Source organism: Gallus gallus, chromosome 1 (assembly GCF_016699485.2).
Source record: "Gallus gallus isolate bGalGal1 chromosome 1, bGalGal1.mat.broiler.GRCg7b, whole genome shotgun sequence".
Taxonomy (NCBI): Eukaryota; Metazoa; Chordata; class Aves; order Galliformes; family Phasianidae; genus Gallus; species Gallus gallus.
In genome coordinates this window covers 106,144,428-106,171,176 of record NC_052532.1, presented here as the reverse complement: position 1 = coordinate 106,171,176, position 26,749 = coordinate 106,144,428, and the positions used below count along the sequence as shown (strand labels likewise).

The following is a 26,749-nucleotide window of genomic DNA, read 5'->3' as shown; positions in this document are numbered from 1 at the left end:
TGCTGTGTCCGGCTCCGGTTACGTGGAGGGAATCTGTGTGCTATGTGTTGAGCTTTCTGCAGTAGGGACATCCGAGGGCAGCTTGAAAGGTGCAGAATCAGCTGTGTGTTTTTCTCGGTTCGATAATTCAACTTCTATACAGTCAGATCTCCTTATAAAAAAAAGAAAATCACAGTCGGTGAGGCTCACCGTGACCCCAGAATTCCTCCCACCGATTTAGAACAGCACGGCATTGCCCGCGTTGAAGTTCAAATAACCCATTTTCAATTTAAAATATCAATTCTCAAAAGCTGATCTCCGCGGCCGTGTGTCAGCCTGCAGTAACAAACAATTCCTGCATGGTTCTGAGTTTTTTTCAGGCTTTATTGAGACCTGACATGCCTTCCTCTGACCTTTCTTTCTCTGGAGTAGCTGTAGAACTATACACGGTAGTCGTTATTTAAGGTATTACTGCAGAGTGCGTAAGGGTGGGTTAGGACAGAGCAGAACTAAACAGATGAGCTTAATATTGGCTCTCCACAATAACTAAGAGTTACCGGCACAAATAGAAGGGTCTTAAGAGTGTGAGTAACAAGTCAAAACTGACTTAGACTGTATTTATATATAACTGTTGTTGGAAAGCTCCCGTGTGCACGAGCAGGCGTCCAAAGCTTGGTCCAGAAGCCCATAACAGCAGCAGAAGGATGCTTCTTAACGTCCCTCTTTAGCTCAAGCCCATAATCTTGAAAAGCATGGATTTGAAGCAGTCCTGTTTACGTTTCTGTTACGAGTTTATTTGAAGCACTCCTCCTGCATTGCTGCCCTTGTGGCCGTGAGCCGGGTGCCTTGGCATGGTCGGGGTGGTTAGTTCGGGGTGGTTCACTGGAGCCGCTGAACTGTTGATTTAGAGGAAGTGCAGGGAAACAATCGGCCTCTCAGGTTTAAGGTCAAGACCGAAAAACCATCGCATCCTCCATGTGACTTCATACGCTCTTTGCTTATGCGTTTTCCTTTTATCTAGTTCATATCTTCAAGTAAAATCAGAACACAGCATGGTGATGTTCTAAAGACATCATTGTTACCTAAGGACAATTCAGTGCTGTAGCGTTCACAAATCAAAGCGATAGTATCTACAGCACTTGCGTAGGTTTCTTTATTCCGTCTTTCAGAGCATTTTGTGAGCTGCTGTCCCTCACAACCAAATAGAACAGTCTGGGGCTCGCAGATTGCCTCACCATTCTCCCCACTCACGTGGGCAGTCCTCGAGCACCCGGGCCATCTCCTGATGCGTGGTGGCACGTGCAGCTCTTACAGGCACGCACTGAGCTACAGGCGCACTTCAGGGGAGTTCAAAGGTGACCCACTTCTGCTCTCTCTCTCTCAGAATCTCTTACTCGCAGTAGCAGATGGGTCAAGCTTTAGGCTGAGGAAGTCGTTCTGATTATACACAACAGCTTCTATTTGCCTTTGAATTCAAATGCATTTGTGGATGCTCTTCTAGCGTAAGTACAGCCTGCAATTTTAGAGGAACTCGGCCCTCTTGAAACACGGATGCAAGCAGCAAGTACATTTTAAGTGTGAAATCCCCATCCGATCCCTCTGTATCCTGCAGCATTTTTAGCTGAGGGTACAAAGGGAGATGTCTTTTAAATTGTGTTGTTTGGGCTGCCTTCAGAATGTATCTGGTGGAAAACACCCGCAGCTGAGAACATAGCTTCGTAATGCTAGCAAAGAATAATAATAGGGTAATGCAGAGAAAATTATATCCATTTACTGAAAACATGAGAGATGCTGTAATGTCTAAAAGTATCAGTCATTAAACGTGTTCATTTGTTATATTAAAGGTTCCACCTTTTCAGTAAATGGAATTTGCATTATGATTCAGAGATGACTGTTTAGAAGATTCAAATGAATAGCTGGCAAAGTGGCTGAGAAGCTAATAAAAACAAACCTGTAGTTCAGTTCCTGGCCACGGTAGTGAAGCTAGAAATCGTAACAGTGAACTGTGGGATTTTCAAGGTCAGAATTCAGCGGCAGAGGGAGAACAGTGGCTATTCATTCAGCAAGCTTAGCTGAGAGCCTCTCTGAGCCCTTTGCCTGCTGGATGCCGGTGGCTGAAAGCCGTCACTCACGGATGTGTGTGCATGTGGACGTGGATGCTGTGCACTGTGTGACACCCAGGTGCTCGGGATCGTTTCGGCCATAGAGTGATTTGGGAGCACTGCGTGCTGCTAGCCAGTCCTGGAGGTTAAATCTCATGAGCCCCATTGGCTGCCCATCTTTGGAGCCAGTGACTAATGTATGCTTGTGTTTACTCCTCCAACAGGGGATTGTTTTCCAAAGGTGTGGATTGTTTGCATTTGGTACATGATTTCTGAGGTGCTGTTCTGTTGAATTTGTATAAAGCCTGAAGCATAAGGTAGCTGCTTCAAAGGGCATTGCTGCCTTTGATACTTTGGTAGAGGAAAATTAACTGAAACTTTGTTTGCTGTGTAATATTTGAGTTTGTATAAGTTCGGTTGCCACCAGTGATAATGAGATGCCAGGAATATTATATGAATAGCCATTGAAAGTTCACGTTGGTTGCAGGTATAGTGGGCATTATTTGTGTGCCTGGGTGATTTAAAATCACCGCCGGAGAACAAGGAACGGCTTTGCTGAGTGACAGCCCCGCTCAATGTCTCTATTTCACTACACATGAGCTCTTACTCAGGTGTAAAGATCCCCATTAAAGCCTCACAGAACTGTCAGAAAGCCACTTCCCTCACTCTTTTAAAATAGGAGAAAATTGTCGCCCTTGACAATCCTGACAAATAGTTCAGTTTTTCTTCTGTGGGCTTTCAGTGAGGTCTGGCAAGGCAGCCAGCAGTTGCTTCGCGTGCAGACCATTGTCCCACCCCAGTGAATAAGCGGCTCCGTGGGAGCGTTACAGCTCACTCCATCCGGAGGTCTGATCCTATGCATCTGTGAAAGCACACCACGACCAGGTATCAGCTGCGCCTTGGAGAGCCGCGCGGCGTTTCTGCACTCGTTCCGTACTGAATGGGGAGCATTGGCCCTGTGCTGCTCGGGCTGTGCCTGCAGTTCAGGGTTAGAAAAGCACTCTCGTTTTTGACACCGAGGATGGGAGCTGAGAATATCTCAGTCGCTCCCGAAACAGCGAGATGTTGTATGAGAGCAATTTGGCTGGCTTTCCCGAACAAAACAGATTTACATTGGAATTGGCCGGGGTCCAGAATTGCTATTCCTCACCCTGGTTTGAGAATGCTACTGGGAGAACCTGCCTGTCTGGCTTGTAAACTCAAGTAAGTAATTTCTGAAAGAAAAACGTAGTTTAAAACTTCAGCCAATCTCAGCCCCTCGTGCCTGCTTACCTGTTTAAAAAAAAAACCTTTTTCTCCCTCCATTCATAAGCACTTCCAACTTCAAACCGCTGCTAGTGCACAGCGCCCTGTTTTCTCAACGCATACGGGACGAGTTTGTGTAGCGACGGTGAAATGAATCCAATGCAAAAAGCCTGACACCATGGAAGTTCATTGGATAAAATTAAGAATAAATAGTTATTTTGGAGAGGGCAAGCCTCACGGCTCAGTAAGCATTACATACTTTCCTCATGGAATCATTAATCCCAGTAACTATCTTCTTTGTAGAACGTAACAGTAGTACAACAACAACAACAACAAATAAACATGTTTTCCAGATGAAAATGATTATTAAAAGGTTATCATAATAGTAGCTAATGAGGAATTGTCTTGGCTTGCTGCAGAAGGTCTCAATTTAAAGCTAGAATCTGTAGCTGGAGTTTCATGATACAGCGAGCTTTCCAGCAGGGTCCTTTTAAAAACTGAGTTTTGGCAAGGACTGAACGTTGAGCCCTCGTATATATTTTCTGCCCGCTATCGGGATTAGGCTCGTCTGAATAAATTTCACGGTCGTTTTCTTTGGAGTTGAGAAAGTACCTGTTTTTCACAGGAGCAGCTGGTAGGAGAGCACGGGAGGCAGGTTACCAAGCACGGTCATGAGTTTCTGCCTCCAGAAGTTTTCCTTCTGGATATAATTTTGGGGAAGAAAAATCAGTTTGAGCTGGAATCTCAGAAACAGTCGAAAGACAAGAACTACTGGCCCGGATCCTGAGTCCAATTATTTTTATTGCTCTTCTGAAGTCAGAATTTTGCTCCTTCTGTGTAGCTTCAGCCTGTGGTTGTGTTATGTAGGCACTTCGTTAAAATTTGTTTTATTTTTACTTAAGCACATTCAAAATTACAAAAGTATGTGCAAAACAGAGGAGGATGCTATTCAGCAGGGTCGTAAAATCAGCATTAAGCAGCCACCCGCGTCCAGGTCCAAACCAGTGGAATGCTTCAGGGGATGTGGTATCAGATACTGGAGTAACGACTCGCCACACTTGCCAGGTGGGACAAAAATAGAATAAACACAGCAGCAATCAGAGCTGAAAAGGAGTCAGTTGGTAGAGATGAAAAACAACTGGTTATCGATACCTCGGGCCAATGGATGTGCAGCAGCAGCATGGTGACCCACTGGGTCAGGTTGCCCAAGGAGGCTGTGGATGCCCGATCCCTGGAGGCTTCATGGCCAGGCTGGATGTGGCTCTGGGCAGCCTGGTCTGGTGGTTGGCGACCCTGCACAGTTCAGGGGGGTTGAAACTCGATGATCCTTGTGGTCCTTTTCAACCCAGGCCATTCTATGGTTCTATGATTCTGTGTGCCGCAAGGTGTTTGGCACAGAAATCCTCACCCTGCTTTGGTTAGATGTAGATGTGTATGTAGATGTGTACATCTACATCTCCCTGTAGATGTAGGCTCTCCTCCACCATCCTGTCTGGCCCAAGCAAATTTTTCTCTAAAAGACAGGGATTGGAATCGGTCATTTTGTTCTTGAGTGACATTCGGATGCTTGGCTGTGTCACTCATTTCACTGAGGGCTCTGTGTGAACGACGTAGCCTTGCCAGCATTCAGCAAGAGGACTCCTGACCCTAATGCGTACGAGTCAGTGCGTCTTTGAGGTCAGTCAGCACGGGTCACGGTGAGACTGCTGAGCAAAGCCAGCCCTTTAAGCACGGCTGTTCCCACTGCAAGCCCTGGACAGAGGCTGGCTGAAGGAGGCGGGGGAGCAGGCTTGCTTATTGCCAGCGTCCAGCCCCAGTCGTCGTGGGTGCACGCTCGGTACGTGCAGCCGTTTTAATCTGAATTGCTGGTTGTGTAAGAAAGAAGTATATGATACAGCGAGGCGAGGGTGTCTGCATCGAAAACATCATGTGGTCTGCGAGGCTGAGCGTGACTGGGGCTGTCTTTGCCAGCTCACAGACACTCTGCTGGGTTACTTAAAATTTGGTCTGGGTGAAAGAGCTCTCAATCAGAAAGCGTCAACAGGAGAAAAATAATGGCAGAGTGATTTTGAGAACTTCCTGTCTCCGGGAGCATTACTGCTGTAAACAGTGACCATGCCAAGTGCTGAACCACTGCCCTCATTCCAATAACAATAAATCTATTTTTTGGTTGTGCAGGGCTGTGCTTGTACGTTTTTTAAGCTCAGGGTAGGGATGAGGATGAGGCAGACTCTGTCCTCCGAGCATTTGCTTGTTTTCTGCAATGATAAAAGGAGTGGGGCTGACCGGGATACGGCCTCAGGAAGACAAAGGACCTCTCTAGATGAAGAGGCTACATAGTTTCGAGTGATCTGCTTGCCCTTGAGCTCTTTTTACTTTTTTCTTTCTTTCCGATAAATTTTTTTGCTTTGTATTTTAGCCCCTTTCAGTGGCTGTTCTGGTCAAATAACGTATTTATTTTCGTGTGTAGGTAGATAGGTATGTATGCACGTATACTTCAACCCAAGTAACAACTGCTGTTTTGTACTCAGAATGAAGTCATTCTGATATTCATTAGGATCTTGGCTTCAGGGCTGGCTAGTGAACTTCAGATGACTGTCCTGTGGCAAGCACTTCTTGTCAGCTCACTCAGCCTTAGCAAAAGTGAGGATGCTGCAAATCAGTGGCTTACAATTGCTGTCAGCAGAGCCTTCCTTTTCCAGCATAGTCATGTGCATAAACCCTCAGCAGTTTGAATCAGTCTCTGTTCCCTTCCAAAAATCCTTTAGCAACAGCAAAAAAAAAAAAAAACCTACCATTTTTTCTTTTACCTTGATACTGGCTGGCTCTCTGCTCTTTTGCTCCCAGCCTGCTTCTCCCCAGTTCCCCCATCATATTATTTCAACACAGCTTTCTCAGCCTCTTTTAAGCTTCAATCCCTTCATCAGCGTCCTACATCCATCTCCACACCATATTCCCCATCCCCAGTCGATGCCTGGCCCCTTTGAGGCAGTCACCAAGAGCCCCTCACTGATGCCGGGGAGGCCAGGCCACATCCAGCTGTGCAACGCCCTGAGGTGCTTTTGTGTGTATCGTGGTGGTGCCTGCAGACAGCAAACAAGCTGGGCCTCATGCTTGTACAACCAGAGCCAGGTTTGACCTATGGTGTGATGCTTGGATGGATCTTTGATCCCCTCCATTGCCCTTCTACAGGGAACTGCCTGCCCATGCCATGCAGGCTTTGCTGGTAGAGAGAGCCGAGAGGCAAGGCAAGGAGACAAGCAATGTCTTGAAGGCTTGATGCCATCAGAGCTCTTCAGCAGGGCGGTGCTTGGAGCAGAGCATACGCACAACATCAGTTCCCTGAAGTTTAGGGAGGAACTGAAGGAAATGCTTTGGCAAGGCTGCAGAGTTTCCACAGGCCAGACGTTATGCACCGCAGCTCTGACAAAGCTGCGTCCATATCTGAGGCCTCAGAGGCCGTTCTGCTCTTGGAAGTTGTCCCTGGTGGAGCTTGGCAGGTCCCAGTTTGATAATGGCAGCGTTATCTCCCCATCGCTGACTGCACAGATATCCATCAAGTGACCCCAGACTTCTGCTGAGCTCTCAAATCAATGCGCATTGCATTAGTGTAATGACAGCACGGAGAACTCCTTCCTCTAAGAAAATGAGCGCAGAGTAAACAGTCCCCACGCACACTCCCACGATCTGCTGCTGGAGAGGCGACCTGTCAGGTTGGTGTTCCTGCTTTAGGCCGCTGCAGGCCCAAGTCACCCTTTGCTGAACTGGCAGTGATGATCACAAAAGGCTCCTCACCTGCCGCATTCAGAGCAGCGTGTTGCTCTTCCAGTGAACCCACGCCTTCACTGTTTACCATGCCTGCAGCCTCACCATCATCCTTCTTGTTGTGCAGGGCAAGGAGCATGCTCGGCTCTGGCCTCAGCAGCATGCCAAAGCACTGAGGTGTGCCACCATCTGTCCAGAGAGGAGGCCAGGCCAGGTGCTGGAAAAAGGCAAGGGAGCTCCCACGGAACCTCCGTCTCAGAGGGCTTTCTCTAGGCTCATGGGACCGTGCGCTGTAAGGTGAAGGTGCCTCAGAATAGCATCTGCCACAAACCACAACAGCCATTACACCATTGGTCTCACAACTGGCCGTGCCGAGCTGTTCTTCCCCAGAGGCTGAGCTTGTGGCTGCGGAACAGCAGGGCCGTGCAGCAGGGGAAGCTCTCTCAGCTAGAAGGTGCCTGGACAAGGACGCCGAGGGGTGTAATTTGGGGCTGAAGCATTTAAATTAAACCCGAATCCCACTTCGGGCAGCTAAATCCTCTTGTGAATCTGGGCCTTCACCTTTTCACGTCTGTCTCATCCCCTGTAAAGTGTGAGTGATAATTTCTACCTCAAAAAGCTTATTAATGGCTTGAAATTACAGCTAAGTTAAGGTCTATTATTAGGCTTAAGGATCCCCAGGCATTTTCAGTGAGAAGGTGGTTGGTAGCTTTGCATTTAAGTCACCTCGTTTTGAACTGTCTTTTCCATTTTGAGCTCCCATTGCTGTTTTTTCCCTGAACTGTTGGGCAGTGACGCAGCACTCTTCTGAACGATGGTGGTTTTGTTCCACCCGAGCTGGATGTGCTTCTGGAGGCTGTCATTTCTGAGTGTATGTTTATGTCCAGATACCCTGGGCTCCAACTATAGGGAAGCACCGTGTTTGAAACTAAAACGATACCGCAGTGAAAAAAAGAAAACAACTCCTTGATATGTGGTAAGCCACAGCATGAAAGCAGAAGTTCAGTTTTTGGTGTGGCCAGTTCAAGTGGAGTGTCAGAAAATTATATTAGAGTCATCTTAGGGGAAAAAAAAAATAGCTCTTATTAATTCTTACTGACACTTTAATTCCACCCTCTCAAAATCTGTGTTCAAACGTTAGAGACACATATATTTGTGTGAACTGGGCATATACATTTCAAGTCTTAAAACTGTGGCAAGAAGCACTGTATTTTAAAACTCAGGCTATAATCTCTCTGAGCTACAGCTCTGCTGCAGAGGCAAAGCACCCCATAGCATCTCATTCTTCCTGTGCTGTAATTATTGTCTCCACCCAAGTTCATAAGAATTTTATAGTGGTTACTGCAGCAGCTCCACTTATAGTTAGAGACTGCTTGGCTTTTCCATTAAAAGGTCTTCTCTCTACTTCCCCCTCAACCCAATCTTGTAATGCTTTAATCCATTTTGCAAACTTGATCTGCAGGCTTTCAGTCTAAGAAGGCATCCCACCCTCAAGATTCGGTTAAAATAGGTCACTCAGGTCGTCTTTCAGAACAGGATGGAAAAATACTTTTTTGTTGCTATTCTGGTGCCTGCGCTCACACACACACACACACACACACACACACACGCACACACACACCACCTCGGTCTCAAAGCATGAAAGTTGGAACATACATAGGACAAAAACCTAATGTTTATGCCAACAAAATTCCTACCATAGTTTGAAATAGTCACTTTTCAGAAATTAGACGATGTCAGAATACAGGGGAATTCCTGGTGGTTTTCTGTGTTTGTGGATTGCTGATGTTGCTATATAGAAGTGACTAATGTTGAAGATGCTACTGGGCTGACCAGTGTAAGACACCCTGCCTTCAGAGGCCGCCTTCCTGCAACCCAGGTCCCAAATCACTTGGCTGCATGTTTCCCCTCTTCAGTTAGTTTGCTTATATCTCAGAGATATCCTCCAGATAGGAGCATATCTTCTGCAGCTCCCTTCCTGATAAATGACCATGACCATTTGGTATCTACACCTGGTGTCTCCTGCTACTGAACCACCACAGCTTTGTCTCTAAACAGTTGCAATTATGCTTTTGTGGTCATCTGCTGAACCACACTCCCGGGATTTGTGTGGTGAAAAAATAGCATGCACGTAATAGAAGTAGTAACTCGAGGGAAGGAATTTTAAAGGATCAAAATTGAGACCAATAACTTGTACACAATGCCATGAACATCAATCCCTGAGCAGGGCAGGGCCACCTTGCAGGCTCACAGTGCAGCAGCAGCAGTGGTGGTGGCTGCACTTTTACACACTTTGCCAGGCTGTTGAGGATGGGATTAGTATGGAGGCCCTTGCAAGGCTGCAGGAGGCAGTGCCAGTATCGTGATGACAGCATATGGAACTGAGAAGTGAAACCCACCATCAGTGCAGAAGTGAAACTAGCTGCACACAAACTCATCAAATTAAAATGTAAACAACTGGCCAAAAAAAGAGAGAAAAAAAATGGAACCTTTTTAGTGAGCTTAGTCCTCTCTTGCAGGGTTTGAGAGGGTGAATAATCATGTTTGTGCAATGGAGGATCACACTTCTGAGGACTGCCAGGGGCAATCTGCTGAAGGGTATCAGGGACTGTCCTTATCACCCAGATAATGGTTTTAGGGTAAATGTAGATGTTATAGCACCTGCTGAGATTGGCAGTGCCTCTATTAATGTTGCTCAGATTTCAGTTATGAAATTCTGGCTGCTTAACATGGTCCCTGCGTTGCCTTGGGTTAAATGCCGTGCGTATGCTTCACCAAAATAACGCCTTGAAATGATTTCACCCCAGATAAAACCTCCCTCCAGCCTTCCAGCACAGGGAATCTGTGGTGAAAAAGGGCTTGGAGAGGGGGTGAGGAGGAGCAGAGGAGGCACACGTCCTTCCTCAGTGCTGGGCCATGCTGCAGGAAGTAAGAGGGAAGCAGACAGGCAGGAGCCCTGTGGGGATGCCCTGCTCAGCTCAGCAGAGCTGCTTACAGCTTTGTCAGCACCTGTTGTGCAGTAAATGAAGTTCAGCACCGGGGCCAAGCGTGAAGCAGGGCCCTTTGGGCCATTTGCATAGAGGCTTGGTCCCACGTAAATCCAGAACAAAACACCTATTGATGTATCGGGATCAAGTTTTCATTCTGTGCAAGTAAATGCTGTGTAAACACAGATAGGAGAACTTCCTGGAGTGAGGCGCTTGACAGCAATGCTCAAAAGTGTACCTTCATGCTGACCCAGTCTGGTTTGGCAGGTGAATTTCCCGTGTCTCATACTTGCTTCGCACACACACAGGGCAACCCTACGAGTATGCAAAGGGATCCGTTGTCCACGCAGCTCATTTGCATGCATGGTCCCTGTGTTGCTTTGGGCTGCGACTCTGGTTTGCTGCCATTTCCCCTTGTGCTCATTGATCCATTTGGTCCGTTGTTCTGCAGTGGCCAGAGTTTGCAAACCCTTTACAGCACGGCAGTGCGTGAGGTTCATAACAGGTTTTTCTTCTATTTAAATTCAGTGGCATTTGCGGTACTGCTGGTAAGCAAATGATGCTCTTTTTTTGACGCCGCTTACTTCAGCTGCAGTGCTTTTCTGATAGAACAGCCACTGGACCAACGTGTAACAGGCAAAGCAGTGCTCTTACCTTCTGGTACTGCCACTGACAACAGAACAACTATCATACAGGGCAGAATCTGGAGTTGTGCAGGTTTTTTTTTTGCAGCTGGGCATGCAGTTGAAAGAACTACAAAAATACTTCGCTTGTATCCTGAGCAACAGTTAACTAATGCAGGGTCAGATGATGTTGGCCCTTTTCACCCTATCGATTACATTTGAATTATTCAGCTAATAAGTTATAATGTGCCTTAAGTGAGAAAAATGGCAAAATTTGGCCCCAGTGTACAGCAGTTGACTGTTGAGAGTGAATATACGTGCGTGTGCATTGCTTCCTGCCCAGGGATGCTGTCCGATATGTTATTAAAGAGCAGCAGATATCTTTACTTTGGCAGACACCCAGGAAGATGTTGCGAGAAACTGTAAAGGTGTGTACAATGGGTCGTTTAGCGTGGTTTGATACAAGTAAGGGCGTAAGTACTAAGAAGTCGAAGCTGAATGAGAAGAACAGCATCGTAATCTTTTTTACAAAGACCTGGAAGTCTCTCACTAATATCATAGAAACGTCTGTAATGTAATTTGCATTGCATTTTTTTATTTCATATTTTTCCACCCGTGCCTTTTGTCCTTATCAGCACAAGCATTCTTGGCTCCTTTCCCTTCTTCTTCTGTTCCATCTAATATTTTACCGTAATGGCTTAAAATATATGTCATAGTCATAGAATCATAGAATGGCCTGAATTGAAAAGGACCTCAAAGATCACCGAGTTTCAACCCCCTGCTATGTGCAGGGTCGCCAACCAGCAGACCAGGCTGCCCAGAGCCACATCCAGCCTGGCCTTGAATGCCTCCAGGGATGGGGCATCCACAACCTCCTTGGGCAACCTGTTCCAGTGCGTCACCACCCTCTGGGTGAAAAACTTCCTCCTAATATCCAACCTAAACCTCCCCTGTCTCAGTTTAAAACCAACCCACTTGTTATATATGTATAAAACAATATATAACAGAGCTTTAATGGCACATCTATGATCAGCAGTAAAAAAATCCCCAAAGCAAAATGCAGTAACAGCGATCACAGCATCTGTTGGCTCCTTTCCACATAGGAAACCTCTGAAGCTTTAACTCTGTTTTCATTCTGTCCTCATTTGGTTGACCCTTGTTCAGTGGAATCAACCTTTTTGTGTAGGTATGGGATGGATTAGAATGAAAGAGTAGATTTGAGGGGCGGATTGTCTTCCCCAAACTGTCTGTTCCCACTCCCCCTTGCATCTGCCTATGCAGCCACTGATTTTAAGCGTGCCTTCCTCTCCCGCCCCCGCAGTTGCATTTGGCCATGACACTGCTTAGAGGTGACTAAAGCAGCACACAGGAGCTTCATGTGACCATGTTGTCACTTAGGATTCATTTTTTCCCCCTCATTTCCTCTTGGACATTCCCAGGGGCCGTAGTTTACAAGCCTATTGCTCCCTCTAGAGCCCGTCAGTCCAGTGCATGACTGTGCTGGGGGACGAGTGACATAAATCCCTCTCCCTGCCAGGTGTGAGCTCATGGCTTTCTTTGCTTCCACACTCAAACAGATGTGTTGCAGCTGAACACAAAGTTCAGGTCGCTTTGTTGCAGTGCAGCACGGGCACAACACCTTCAGGTGCCTGGGAACCGGAGGCTGATCTTTGCCTTTTGCCGGTCGAGGAGCAGTATTGCTGAGCAGGCGTTGGCTGGCACTGCGCTCTGCACTTGCTCTTAAGTTCTTACAGCTTTGCACAGCATCGAGGGATCTTGTAAGCAGTCCTGTGAAGTAAGAAGCTGGGGACAACTGGTTTAGTCTGTCTGACTTTGGCTGTCAATTCAGCAGCGATTCTTGAAGGCACACTTGATAGTCCAGTCTCTAACCAGCGCTTTGACAGTCTCCAGTCTCTCTTTCAAAAGTAGGTGTTGTATTTTAGCCAGAACTGCTACTGTTTCCATTATTTTTTTCTGAAAGAGTACTGACTTTAATGCTCCTGCAAAATAAACATTACCAGGCAATTTTTCCTATCCTAGCTATGTGGGCAGACTCGATGGAAGCAGTGAGTCTCGTGCTCTTTCCTTACGCATGTGAGGGAATGTGTGATGTCTGTCGGGCGGGTTTTCAATGACAGATCTCTGTTCCACGTCAGGAGAATTTAATCTTTGGGCTCAGCAGGTGCTCTGTGGCTAATAATAGGTGCTGCCGGGGCAGTTGTGGAGAGCAGCAGTCTCTGAAAGGACTCTTGCACCCATCAAGGTACAGCCTGGCGTGGACATTGCCTTTCAAGCGTTCCACCATCAGCAAAGACTCCCAGAATGGTGGTGTAGGGATTGGCTTAAACATAGGAGGCATACGTCATGGACCTGAACTAAGCTCTGCGTGATTTTCTGTAGTTTTATGGGACCAGAGGATCTCAGATTTTGGTATTAGTCAGTGAAGGGCTACCTGCTAGCTTGCTGTCACTGCTGGACCATAAACAAATTGTCACTGTGATTACTTGAAGCATCTGAGCCAGGCCAGCATTTCAGAAGGTCTTCTTGCGTTGTGAGACCCCTCTCTGCAGTCACTGTAGAGCTTAGTCCTTCACTCAGGCTGTCTGACAGCCTTGGAAGCACCTGCTCCTTTATACTTTATAGATGTACTATCATCCCAAAGCAGGTACATCCATAAAACATACATTTCACTAACAATACCTTCAATCTAAGCCTACCTTTGTCAACCAGACATCTAAATGAATCACGTAGAAGCTATGAATAAAAATGATAAAACCACTTAATAAAACTAAACGTAAATGAAACAGAACCACCAGAGAAAAACACAGCCAGAATTATTGGTAAGCAGCAATGAGTGACACATAGGTTTATGGTTATATAGGCCTGTGGTTAACCAGTATGTGGTTAATGAATACTCTTCTGTCAACAAGAAGTAAGCTAAGTATCTTCCTGCTTTTGCCAGCTTGTATCACAACCTTCAACTGGTACTGAGATCTTGTCTGCTCTGTACACGAACTTGAAAGTAACTTCACTCCCCTCTTCTTCTTCGTTCTGGTCTCGTAGACTGGTGATGTGGCCTTATTTTCCAGAAGTTCAGTATCTTAAGATCTTCTTTTTCTGCATTTTTTCTATCTAGAAGGACCGTGAGGGCCTTCGAAAGAAATAAACTGTCTACATATTCTAGCAAAACCACAGCAACACCTTACCAACTGCATCAGCAGCTGTCAAAAAGTAAACCTGGGACCAAGATGAAAATGCTGCAGATTAGTAAAGGGAATAATGTATATTTTCAAAGTCTTTTACAGCCTTGGTGATCTAGGTGTTGTATATAATAATACAGGGAGTATTTCTTTTTGCTAGAAGAAAGATCTACAGGAGCCTCTCTTGTATTCGTTAAGTATAATGCTGTGAGTGTGATTAGAGTTTTCAGACAAGAGCTTACTGAACTTTATTCCTGATGCCTTATAGAAAAATCTGGTCTACAGGTGGAAAAACAGCAGCAAAGCTTCATCTTGTAATTTAGCATCTAGAAATAGCCAGGAGTGTGGTAATCCTTGGTCTTGGTAGATGTAGGACCCAGGAGATGAGGGCTAAGGGCCTTCAAACAGGGATCTAAAATTCTGCTGCTGTTGCAGTTCTTTTGATCTCAGGGAGTGCTTTCTAGTGAGGATGTGGAGGTGGGTAGATAGTGGCCTGCAGTCTGGGAGGGTTGTGTTTCAGCTTCTGTTTTCTCAGGGCTGTGATTCGGGATTATTGTCGGATTTAGCTGCAGCAGCCAAAGCGGTTAGCATCGCTGGCCACAGGCTTCCTGTTAGATGTTGGCCAAGACACTTTATCTCCCCACAGTTCCTCATCTGTAAAGTGGGGAGAATACCTCTCCAATTCACTGGGCTGTGATGAGGACAGTTTCCAGTAACGGTTATGTGCACGTGTGCCCGCTGTGATGTTGATGCAGACCATTAGCACCAAAGTAGGAGCTGCATTAAGAGAAGTATTGAATTGCAAGAAAATGTGCATAGGGAGCTTGGGGGGGGGGATATTGCTGCTACAGGCAGGCATTTATACTTGTATTTACATTTATATTCATACAGGTAAACCAAGCAAATTATAAAAATGGGAGGTGTTACAAGGGAAGAGGCTCAGCCTTCAGGGGGGGCTGGAGCCAGGCAGTGAAATGAAACAGGCAGAGCTGTATGTGCCCGGAGGAGGAGAACCTCAATTTTCTTACAACAGCTCCTGGTAATCTAACTTGGGATGATGGCCCTTGTTGTCTCTGACCTGATAATGAAGTATCTGAGACCTCCATGATGCTGAGATAAGGCTGCTAAACCTGCCAACAGCCAATGTTTTTATCGCTGTCCACGCCAAAGCCATAATAAATACAAACACAAGGTCTTATCAAAGATAAAGAAAATTACTTTTGTTACTAAAAAAATGCCTGAAGTAGTGCTGGCGTTGTCCAAAAACAAATCCAGAGGTAGCGGGATTTGAATGCCTCATGGTCACAGGGGGATAGAAAACCATCCAGCCCCCCGAGCAGCCATCCAGATGGGCACTTTTCAGAGCTCAGAGCTGTGGCATGCGCACAACAGCTTTGAAAAGGCTTTCACAGTTTTCTTATTGAATAATAGAGAAACTGAGCGTAATGCTGTGCTGTGTCTTCATAAAATGTTTTAATTCTCTGCGGACAGGCTGTAGGGATTTTTTATTTTTTTTCCATTCCCTTGTTTCTTGGCATTGCAGTAGCAGATGATTTTTAAAGGATTCTGGTTCATAATATGGAATTGATCTAATGCTAGCTTCAACCACAAAGCAGGGAATCTTGCAATCCGCCTCGGGGACCCGAGTACCCAGTTCTCTTTAATTTTAACAAGCACTGTTGATCAAATTCCCGTAGCAGTTTTGGAAGGGTCGACCACAGTTTCTAAGCCTCTCTGAAGTAACCGCCTTTCAAAAGTTCAGATAATGCACCAGTAGTCTAGTAGATCAGATAAACTATAACTGTTAAGGGTAACCTCCTTATTTTGCAAACAAAGTGTAGAACATTTACATATAAATTGATATTTTTTTTTTTCCAAATGCTTTGAGCAGTTGCCACGAAGGGAATGCATCCAGCAACAGACAGTAGTGAGCCTGTGCTGCCTCATATCTGCCTGCAGATACGGGCAGCTAGTGGTTAGTGTCATTTGGCGTGTTCTGACTCTGTTTGAAAGGGCAACCTGTTCTCAATACGTATGTTCAGTAACCTTCTCTCCTCTTGCAGGGAAAAGCTTCACACTGACTATCACAGTTTTCACAAACCCGCCACAAGTAGCCACGTACCACAGAGCCATCAAGATAACGGTGGATGGACCACGCGAACCCAGAAGTAAGTGAACTACAAAGAGCATTTGCAGAAGGTCTTGTTGATGACTTAGCTCAGGCATTCCATCATTCCATGCAATGCCACAGCACCCAGTGCGTGTGGATCAGTGGGTGTGCCTCTAGCCTAGGCTGTCCTATGAGTGGTTTTAATTATGCCTTCCTGAAGGCTTATTTTTCGTGGGTGTCCAGCTGATCTAGAATCTGAATTACTTTGCATTTATAAAGTATCTGCCTAGGGATGGTTTGTATCGTACCCAAAAGCTGACAGAAGGCATGCTGGTAAAAGGTGGGCAACGTATACCTTATGCATCATTTCTTGCTAGTCTCGTCTTTCAGATGTTAAGAGGGTTTTAAAGTACTGGAAACCAATACGTCATTGATTTAAGTTTTCAAGCTCAGCCACCCTGCAGAAATAAATAGATGTCTGAGAGGCAACACCTGGTTTCTCCCTTGTAGAGTTCAGTGTGCCTCATTCCACTGTACAGCTTGGGAAAGCAGTAATTGCTGAGAGCGATGCTTCCAACAAGCAGATGCAATCATCCCGGTGGGACACCCATTCTCACAGACGGGCAATGTTTCCTATTTATTTTTCTTTTTTAAGAACGAAGCTTAAGGAGAAGACGAATGATTTGATATCCCAGGGGAATATCCACACCGTTCACACAGGCGGTTGCTTTCGTTAGGTCAGAGGGGGAAGGTTGCTTTGTTTCCAGGGGGGAAGTGAGGGTTGCACAGGTAGGCAGATGTAGGTGCTTCTCTGGCATACGCTCTGCCTGTTACCACAGGCGATCTGTAACCTCAGAATGTGGAATTTTCATATTTCTATCAAAATGCCCTGATGGTAAGTTGAGGTTTGTGGTTAGTTTTTCACTCCTCCTGCACACTTGGCAGAAGTTCTGGCTATTGCTTAAGTGGAGTCGTCCTGGGAGAAGAAAGCAGTAAGATTCAAACACCCACCAGGGAATGAGACATGCAGCTCGGGGCTACTTTAACTGAGTGGTGCAAGAGAAGAAGGGTTTGAAACTTGAGTTTAAATAACTTAGGAAACTGTTAACTTTCATATGCATTTTTTTAATGGAGCCTTCATTTGCCTGAGCATTTAATGGAAAAATCTCACCTCCATGTATTTTTTAAATGCTGCCAGGATAAGGCTTCTTCTTGAGTTTCTATTTGTGGGTTGTTGGTTTTTTTTCTTTCTGAAAACTGGTTGAATTGTCCCTGCAAAATATCCCTCGTGAACCAAGCACCAGGTTCACAGCTGTGCAAATAAAATAGATATTTGTATATGCGAGCTCCAGGTTTGCAAATACAATTACCTGGACGTGTTCACAGTTTGCATACAACAAATAAGCTTTGTTTTTTTGAATACGAGTCTGCTATAATAGTAAGACACAAAATCATCCTGCAGGCATACCCTACTGTTTTAAATCAATTCTTCAGTTGGTATAGTAGTTAATATTTAATAAGATTCTACATTTTAAAAAGGAAGTAGAAATATAATATATACTGAAGCAACGCTCATATCTTCCTGACTCAAATGTATGTAAAAGCTTCCTTGTAAATGATTTCACTTTGTCGTAGGCAAGCCAGAGGTACAAAGGAGTTCCGTACTCAAGGAGGCTTTACATGTGCCATGAGCAGAGGTCAGCTCCCCTTGGCAGGAGTGCACAGCTCCTTTTATTGCTAAGTCAATCATGATGCAGTGTGGACGTGGGCTGCAAGATCCTGTAGGCTGACTTCTCACCAGCTTCGGAACTGTGGTGGCTGTTGCAGTCATAGAATCACAGAATGGTTTGGGTTGGAAGGGAGCTCAAAGCCCACGCTGCCCCAACCCCTGCCGTGGGCAGGGCTGCCCCCCACCAGCTCAGTCTGCCCAGGGCCCCATCCAACCTGGCCTTGAGTGCCTCCAGGGATGGGCCACCACAGCTTCTCTGGGCAGCTGTGCCAGCGCCTCACCGCTCTCTGAGGAAAGAATTTCTTCCTAATATCTCACCTAAATCTCCCCTCTTTTAGTTTAAAGCCATTCCCTCTTGCCCTGTCACTGTCAGACCATGTAGAAATTCGGTCCCCCTCCTACGTATAAGTTCCCTTCAAATACTGGAAGGACACAGTGAGGTCTACCTGAAACCTTCTCTTCTCCAAGCTCAGTATGGTCTCTGCTGTCCTTATTCCATGTGACTTGAAGGGATGAAGTACTACGTGGTTTGAAGGGATGGAGTGCTATGAAGGAATGAAAAAGTGGTACCCAGACCTTTCTCCCTTCTTTGTTCCTCGCATGCTTCGAACAACCCTGACCACAGCTCAGTTTTCCCAGCTGTCACCCGTCCACCAGTTTTTAGTAATTAAACTCAGAATTAATTGTCTCCAAATAACTGTTATGTCTCTGAGAGAGACCTGATGTTTGGGGCTGTACGTGTTTTTTTTATGCCCTCTCTCAGTGGGTGTATCCTGTTCTGCACAGCACTGCTCTGATTAGATCAAGGTACATTTGTAGCCTGTACCAAAATAGATAGCGTGGCTGTTACCTGCACGAGATCTGTGGTGGAACGTATCAGTACATGCATGCCACGTACTGAATGGATTTAAAATGATATCAGCCTTCTTGCATGCACTAGAATCAAAATAAAATGAGGAGAGAAGCACTTCTAGATGGCTGATCAGTATTTGGGAACTTCCATGCCTACAAGTGGGAATGGTTTTAAACTGAGACAGGGGAGGTTTGGGTTAGATATTAGGAGGAAGTTTTTCACTCAAGAGGGTGAACGTACTGGAACAGGTTGCCCAAGTTGGTTGTGGATGCTCCATCCCTGGAGGCATTCAAGGCCAGGCTGGATGTGGCTCTGGGCAGCCTGGTCTGGTGGTTGGCGACCCTGCATATAGCAGGAGGGTTGAAACTTGATGATCAGTGTGGTCCTTTTCAACCCAGGCCATTCTGTAATTCTATGATTCTAAGATACAAATCCATGACTCAGTCTCTCATCTGAGCTGCAGGAATTCCAGAAATACTGACCTGTGTTTTCTAAGATATCCTGATTCAAAAGAAATGTGGGAAAGAGCAGTAGGAACAAAATTAGTTACTGCTGTCTTGCAGACCTCTGGAGAAACCATGCTTACCTCCAAAGCCAACTGTAGTAGTAAATGTTGCTTCATTTACTTTATGTTTGTAGTGGTTGCAGTTAGGCTGGATTCTAATGAGCATCTACATGGCCTGTAAAAAAATACTGGGAGGAAAGATGCCATTTTTGAGATAAAAGTTAGAGTTTTGTAACAGGACAATTTTCAGTGAAAATAATGGATCATAGAAAAATCTTTTTTTCTTTTTTTTAATTTAAAAAACCCCAAACCTTTCGACCAATTAACTTCAGAAATAACAGAAACACGTTCTTTTGTCTTTAGAGAATGACAGAATAAGAGCAGTTTCTGTGCCAGAATTAAAAGGGTTCTGAAATTTTAATGATACAGGACAGCTTCTTAAGCTATGCATGTTTGGGAGAATAAAAAAAAAAATTCAAAAAGTAATGCAAAGCAGCATTTGAAGGCATTTTTGGCAGGCAGAAAAATGCTCAGACCAAGGGCTCTGAAGGCAGGCATACAAAGCACAGACTTTCTGGCTCACTCTTATGTGTGGAATTGTCACAGTAGGCGACAGTAGCACAGTGTGTATCCTTGTACATGCACATCACCCCTCTCTGAACCAAGTCAAGTCTCTGGTTTTCAGAGTGTGGATTCTTGCATGTCATGCCGTACATTTGGCCACAATGTACAGCCTATGGGCAGCTCTTTGCCCACCGGCCTATTTGCATGTGTAAGTATAATATTTGTATTTACAACTGTGATAATTACTTGTGTGCATTGCTTACAGCATTGCCTTTTTTTTTTTTTTTTTTTGCCACTGAATTTCTGACTGTGCCTATCCAGATGATTCTTCTCATCAAATTGTCAGGGTTTGTAGAGAGAGCCAAGGTACTTAACAATCTGGCTCTTCCTCCACTGTCTTCATCATGTATTTTGAAGATCCCTTTTAAACTTAGTATTTTCATTCTCCAGCTTTACAGAAATGCTTATTTTCTATTTTTTTTTTAATAAAAAGAAATAATACTGCACCGTCAGACAGAAGGGCAAGATGACCTAACCCATCATTTTCTTCTCCAACTTCTATGATTCTATGATTCATAAAGCAATTTATGTTTTTATGAGCTAAGTCCATGGGGAAAATCATTAGCAGTAACCAGATCAAGAGTAGTGCTCCTGATGAAAATACTTTTGGTTAGGAAACTTGGTAGAAATAGTATGACTCTTAAATTAAATATTTCCCTTAGGCCATTTGACCTACCGTGTATGTCTGCTCAAAAATTAGGTTTTTCTTCTTTTGACTGCTTCTTTCTGTTTTTCTCATTGAATTGTTTTAACCTATATAGCTCTGAAAAATTCACTAATGGACCGGGTGCCCAAAGACTGTGCAAAATGAAAGGGCTGCACAGATTTTGCCCCAGCGGCCCTGAGCTGTCCAAGGTTAAGCTGTGCATTAAATGTGATTATCCCATACTGGATATGTGGTTTTCCCGAATACTTTTTTGGCATCCTTGTATCAAAGGGCAGGATACTGTGAAGCAGACAGGGAATAATATTGCGAAGCAGGGTTGGAGAAGGAGATTTAAAGGCTGCTGGCTGAAGAAATGCCTTTCGAGGGACAGTTGCTGGCTTTTGCCTCCTGGCAGAGATAGCCATGGGGATGCACAGCTTTGGTCTGCCACAGCTGAGGGCACCCTCAGACCTTGATCTGGAGTGCTCCTGGCTTGCTTGTGAAGTTTGAAGAGAAGCCCCTGGCCTGGATCTGCTCAGAGGGAGAATCTTCACCTTCAGCCTCCTCCTGCAAGGAAAAGCCAAGCAGTTCTCCAAACCTTTGTCATCTCAGTGACCTGAAATATCATGAAATGCCTTCATTTCTTGCTTGTTTGCTGCTGCCAGTGCCTCCATCTGCTGAAAACCAAGACTAATGTGTACCAGAGAGTTGTTTAGAAACCATGAGAGAATGAACCATCACCTCACTGAGATAGACCCACCAGATAAATTTAGATGATGGCTTTTCAGATCCTTCCACTCACCTGGAGATGTACGGTGCTTAAAATAGAGGGGAATGTGACATTTTTTAAGTTCTTTTCTATATAGCAAAATCCCTGAATCCCAGTACTGAAATGCTGGGACTCTTTCCCTTAGCTAACACTAGCTGCATGCCACAGGCTCCATGGCGCACCGCCCTCTGAGGATAGGAACCCAAACTTGCAAATCACTGTTTAAAAATCTTGGCTTAGACACTTGCCCCCGAGAGGTTCCAATCTAAATAAATCTTGCATAGACAAAAGAAAGGGATGGGCTGCAAGAAGAGCCGATGGCTGAGGAGCGCTGATTCTCTGCGCGTATTTGCATCCCTGTGTCCCATTGTCTCATTGACACTGCCTGGTGAGTGGGTGGATGGGTGCTTAAATTACAAGCATGCTCTGGAGACATCATAGTCAGCTTGTGCAATGGCAATGTGCAAGCCTACAGCAGCTATGTGAACTAACAAAACATTTCTAGCCCAAATTCAAGCAATGTGACTGTCTCTTAGTGGGTGCCGAACATGCCCTAGTTGCAGGGACATCATTTTTGTCCTGCTCATTATTAACCATTTATTTTATGCACCAGCACCCTTGAGATTTCACTGTGCAGGTGCTTCCTTTCCACCTGGAAAAGAAGGATTGAGATGATTTTCCACGGCATTTATCAGTCTCACTGCTAAGACAGTGGGGAGAGTTAATGTTGGGTGATATGGGGCAGGGAGTTGGCCATTTTAGTTTAATGAAATTGCCACAGTACTTGCAATACAAAATCTTGTGTTAAGCACTGCTATACAGACTGCTTTTCTGGGAGTGTGGTAGCTCATACATACTTGCTTGCCTAGGCTATAAACTGCATTTTTTAAAGATAGACAGAAGTGTTGACAGTATAGGTTCTTTCCTCACATTAAGTAGGAAAAGACGAAGTAAGAGTTGTTGTGATGTAGGCTAGGAGCAGCCTGGTCCTCTATGAATTATTTCTGCCCCTTGTTAGAGTCAGTTAATCTCACACAGATCTTTTTCTTTCTCTCTTGAATTAGTGTGATTCAAAATTGAGAAGGGGTTTGTACTTTCCTTTTGCATTTCTTTTACTTATTTTTCATCCTTGGCAATTTAATTTTTGCACCGAATACTCATTATTGTATTGCCTAATTGTTGAACAGCAACAAAGACAGTGGTATTTTTGTTTACCTGTATTTGCACAATGGAATTTTCAAATATGTCTGCCATTGGTGTAATTCTACTAACATTACTGGGAAAGTCCTCTGTAACTGTGGCAAAAGAATTAGACGACTGTATATTCATAGGATCGCAGGTCTGGGTTGGAAGGGAGCTCAAAGCCCATGCTGACCCAACCCCTGCCATGGGCAGGGTTGCCCCCCAGCAGCTCAGGCTGCACAGCAACCTGGCCTTGAGCGCCTCCAGGGATGGGGCACCGCAGCTTCTCCAGTCAGCCTGTTCCAACTTACAAAAATGCTTCCAAAGCAGCCAGTAGTTCTGACATTCTTCTGTCAAGTGCACTTAACTACAAAGAAATTTGTCACTGCTGAGATTGATAGGCAAGTCTTTTTTGAGGGGGGGAATATTTTTTCTGTAGAAACATGAGAAAGGTCTGCATAGATTTCGCATGCATTTGTGTGAGCGTGTACGTGAGAAAAGCACTGACATGCAGTGTGCTGGCAAGTAGGTTGGCCAATGGGGATGTGACTGTCTGCTGGTCCCCTCTGAGGCCCTCACTCACTAAATCTTGGTCAGACTGGCCATAGCTCGGTGCTGCATGGGTCAGTGCAAAGCATGAGGCAGAGCAGTGCTTGAGTGAGTCTGTGTCCACTGATTTTCTGAACTGTAGGAGAAAGAGCTGTCTGTTGTACCACAGCACACCGTGCTTGTTAATGACTGAAACATACCCTGAGGAGCAAGAAGAATGAAAACATGGCCCTTGCCTTCTTTAATTGTGGAGCAGATAAGGAACAGTCTGTGAAAATGGGAGGAGACATGAGAAAGAATTTAACCGGCCACAGTAGTAAAGTCTAGTAGTAGAGTTCATACATTTCCCTCTCTATTTTTTTTTTTTTAATGGCTTCAGCCCTTTGTTCTTCCCTGGCAGTGTGATATTGTTGGAGTCCTAAGTACGCCAGGCTGCCTTCTCCGGGCTGACCAGTCAGGAGGAGTCAGGCTGTGTCATAACCCCAGCATATAAAGCTGCACAAAACTTTCGGTGACCGTGTTGATTTAATTATTAAGGATTCTGTTTGTCTGAGTGTCTCTGCCTCTCCTACCTGCACCCCGCGTTATGGGCTGTTCTTCATTACCTGCTCTACCTATCTTCGCAATCTAGCCGCAAACAGTTTTGGTTGACCACACCACTTCCCTCTTGAAAGTTAATACTGTTTGACTCATTCTGCACTGCTAACACCAAGCCAAAGAAAACAAGCCAAAGAATAACCTGCTTGTATGCAGTTTGGAAACTTCTCAGAGGCCCTGCTTTCAAAATGCTATACAGTAGCTTACTATATCTCTCTGCAGCTGCAAAGAAAATGAGGAAAGCAAAAAATGGTTCAAGAACCTAAAATAAAGACACGGCAGAACCACATGAAATTTATGAGCTTTCAGTGAACTACCGTCTTGTGTAGGCACAGTGGCACGTTAGTGCAGAGGAGGGACTACTTAGTAACCTGCAGATAAAAAGATTCAACCTCATTTCTTTGCAAAAGCAGGTATTCGCAGCTACTGTGTGAAGACACCACCCACTGGCCTTATGGAAAGTAAAGGTCTTTAGTTCAACAGAGTTCCTGTCCTTCAATACTGCTGTGTTGGTGCAGCTCGCTGTTCCATGTGTTTGGCCTCTCAAAGGCACACAATGAAAGCAAATGCATCCCCACTTTGCACAGCCTCGGCTCAGAGGGCAGGGCTTCAGCTTCGTCCCAACTAAGACTGTATTTAATTAGGAGCCTCATCCCCTTCGTTTAGCAGAGGTGCAACCATCTTCAAAGGGCTGCTGAAATGGTGTCTCAGTCCTTGCAGTCTGAGACTTGTGTTTCTGCAGCTTTTTCCTTGGACAGAGGTCTGGTTTTGTGCCAGTGTTTTTCTTGGTTGCTGGCGTACTTGTTGGTTGGCTGGTTGTTCCTAATTCTGCACCTCCTCTCTCATCCCTATCTTCAACTATTATGTCTCAGCCCATGTCTAGAGGGTATTCTTATGGCAGTTTGTACATGTGGGAAGATGCAAACTGTAAAGAAACAAAAGAGGATTTTGGCAACGTGCTGCTTAGGTTGAGAGTCATTAAAGCTTTGTCAAGGAGTCAGGATTCTTGGAGCGTATACATCAACATGGGGGAAAGGGAAAAGAAGGCAAAGGGTATAATTTTGCAGACTAATTTAACTTCATGAACAACTTCTTCCCTCAAAACTCTCAACTCTCAGTTCCCTTACTTTTACTTCACTGAGGTTCTTCCAGAGAACCACCCACAGGATAATTGCCCTTTGACAACAGAAATAGAGGACACCTGTATGTCATGTCCATTGGAAGTTTTGGTGGACCCGTGGTCAAGCAAAATAGTTGCGGTGTTTTGGTGTGCTTTTGTTTCTGTTTTAGTGTGTGTTAAGATTTGAGCAGAAGTGTGTTTGTGCATTGCTGTTTGTTAGTACAGCACAGGCTGTACCGGCAGAGCTGGAGGGGAGGAAGCATCTTTCCTGTCTTGCAGCAATTTCCAAGATTGCTTTTTCTGGCTGTTGTAACTCGGGATGAACGTGAGACTTTTCAAGTGTTCGTCAGGATCAGAGAGGCCTGTAGTTGTGCACTCAGCATGCTGGGCTGGAAGGAGGATGACCAGAATCCCCAGGTTTTGCCTTTTATCAGGAAGGGTGCACTCTTCAGCCCACCATCATTCATCTCAAAACATGGACTCTCCCAGTGCGGCTGGAGAATTACATATGGATAGAAATGGAGAGAGAAGGGCTCATAGCATGTAATTAGGGCTCTCATCTGGAAAATAGGAAACTGCAGTTCGTTTTCTATTACAGGTCAGGCAAGATGGGCTTGATTCTGACTCTCAGCTGGGGGCAAGACTCCCTCTTGTTGGCAATTTGTGGCTTGCTTTATCCATAGCATCTGTTTAGGAGTTGCTGGCTTTTTTGTTTTTTGTTTTTTAATGTGCTGTTTTTAAAAAGAAGTAGTAAGAAAAACAGTATTGCTGGGAATATTTAACTCTATTAAAAAGGCATAGGAAAGAAATGCCCCAGCTGCTCAGCAGGAGCTGCAAGTTACTAGTGTGTGTTACTGCTCTGTGGTGAGTGTGGGGTGAAGAACCGCAGTGGAGAGGCCATCAGCTGCCTCACATTTCCCACGGACAAGGGTCTACACTGGTGGAGCTGCTGGAGAGCAGTGAATGTGCCACATGAGTCCTTGTTTGCCTTCTTGGCATCAGCAGACACTTGCTTAACACACAGCCAAATTGGATTATCGAGTGGAAAAATTAAATGCAGAGCAAAGGATGACACCTGAAATGTCTAGCATGTCTGCAGTTAGTCAGAACAACAAACAGATTTTCCATAAAGGCACGGAAAGCCCAAGGTTTGCCAGGGAGCTGATAGAAGAAACACAGCTGGAAAGATTTCCTGTTGTCAGTCCGTCTGTGTTTGGCATTACACGGTGCTGGCATTATTTGGCATTTGGCTTTTGAAGGACATCTGGATGTCAGGCTGTTCGTTGTGCCAGGAATGGTGCATGTGCATAATGCCCTGTCTCATTCTCACGTTTCCCAGTACCTCGTGCCTAAGGTCACGTTGGGTCTGATGACCAACACTGCTTCTGCTGGTAATTACAGACACAGCACAAGAATGTTTAGCATAATATCCTGTCTGCCGTGATGTTCCTACTGTCTGGAAATAAGGCTTTCCTTACACGGTGCTTAAGAAAAACAGCCAAAAAATATAATTGCTGATGAGTCTACTCAAAGCTCTGTCTACCATCACCCTTATTTCTCCTTGCTGCAGCACTATTTTTAACAGAGGAGAAAGAAAACATCCTATAGCTTGTCCAGTTCCTCTACTAGTAGCATTTTACACAGTATTTTTAACACTGTACAAGAGGTTCATGTGCTTTAGTGCTCCTTCACGAGTCTCTGCAATGCCCAAATGTGATGTAAGTCCTTTCCAAGTAGTGGAGGCTGTGGAGGAAACCACACTTCAGTCTGATGTCATTTTCAAGTGTCATTTTCTAGAACCCCATAGGCTGCCAAATCACAACAGTTAGTGAAGTTGTAAGCAGGTGCATACCTCTGTACAAGATCAGGTCGTGTCTGTAAATGGTATTACGTTGGTTGCTGTTTCTGCACAGATACAAATTTAGAGGAAAAAAGTGTGAATTATTTTATGGGACACTTGACACATAGAAAAATATTATTCACTTAGGCATTATTTCCATTTTTAGCAAAAATATCATTTATTTTGCAAGCAGAACAGATGATTTTCAAGCTTTTGCATTACCCAGCTTTGTAATAGTGTAGAAATACTATAACTCATTTTTGTTTACAAGACTATATATTTTTTTGCACTAAAAAGCATGTGCTTTCATCCTAGAATAGGATT

The 26,749-nt window shown here is 44.9% G+C and overlaps 1 protein-coding gene across 5 annotated transcripts in view; it reads left to right on the top strand.

The window, feature by feature from the left end:
• The window catches only part of RUNX1 (runt-related transcription factor 1), a 153,428-nt gene that overhangs the window by 87,602 nt on the left and 39,077 nt on the right, over positions 1 to 26,749 (top strand). For all 5 annotated transcript variants that reach the window (NM_001396968.1, NM_205227.2, XM_015299305.4 and 2 more), the window contains one exon: positions 15,965 to 16,069. In NM_001396968.1, the coding sequence (NP_001383897.1) occupies positions 15,965 to 16,069 (105 nt within the window). The remainder of the gene's footprint in view (positions 1 to 15,964; positions 16,070 to 26,749) is intronic.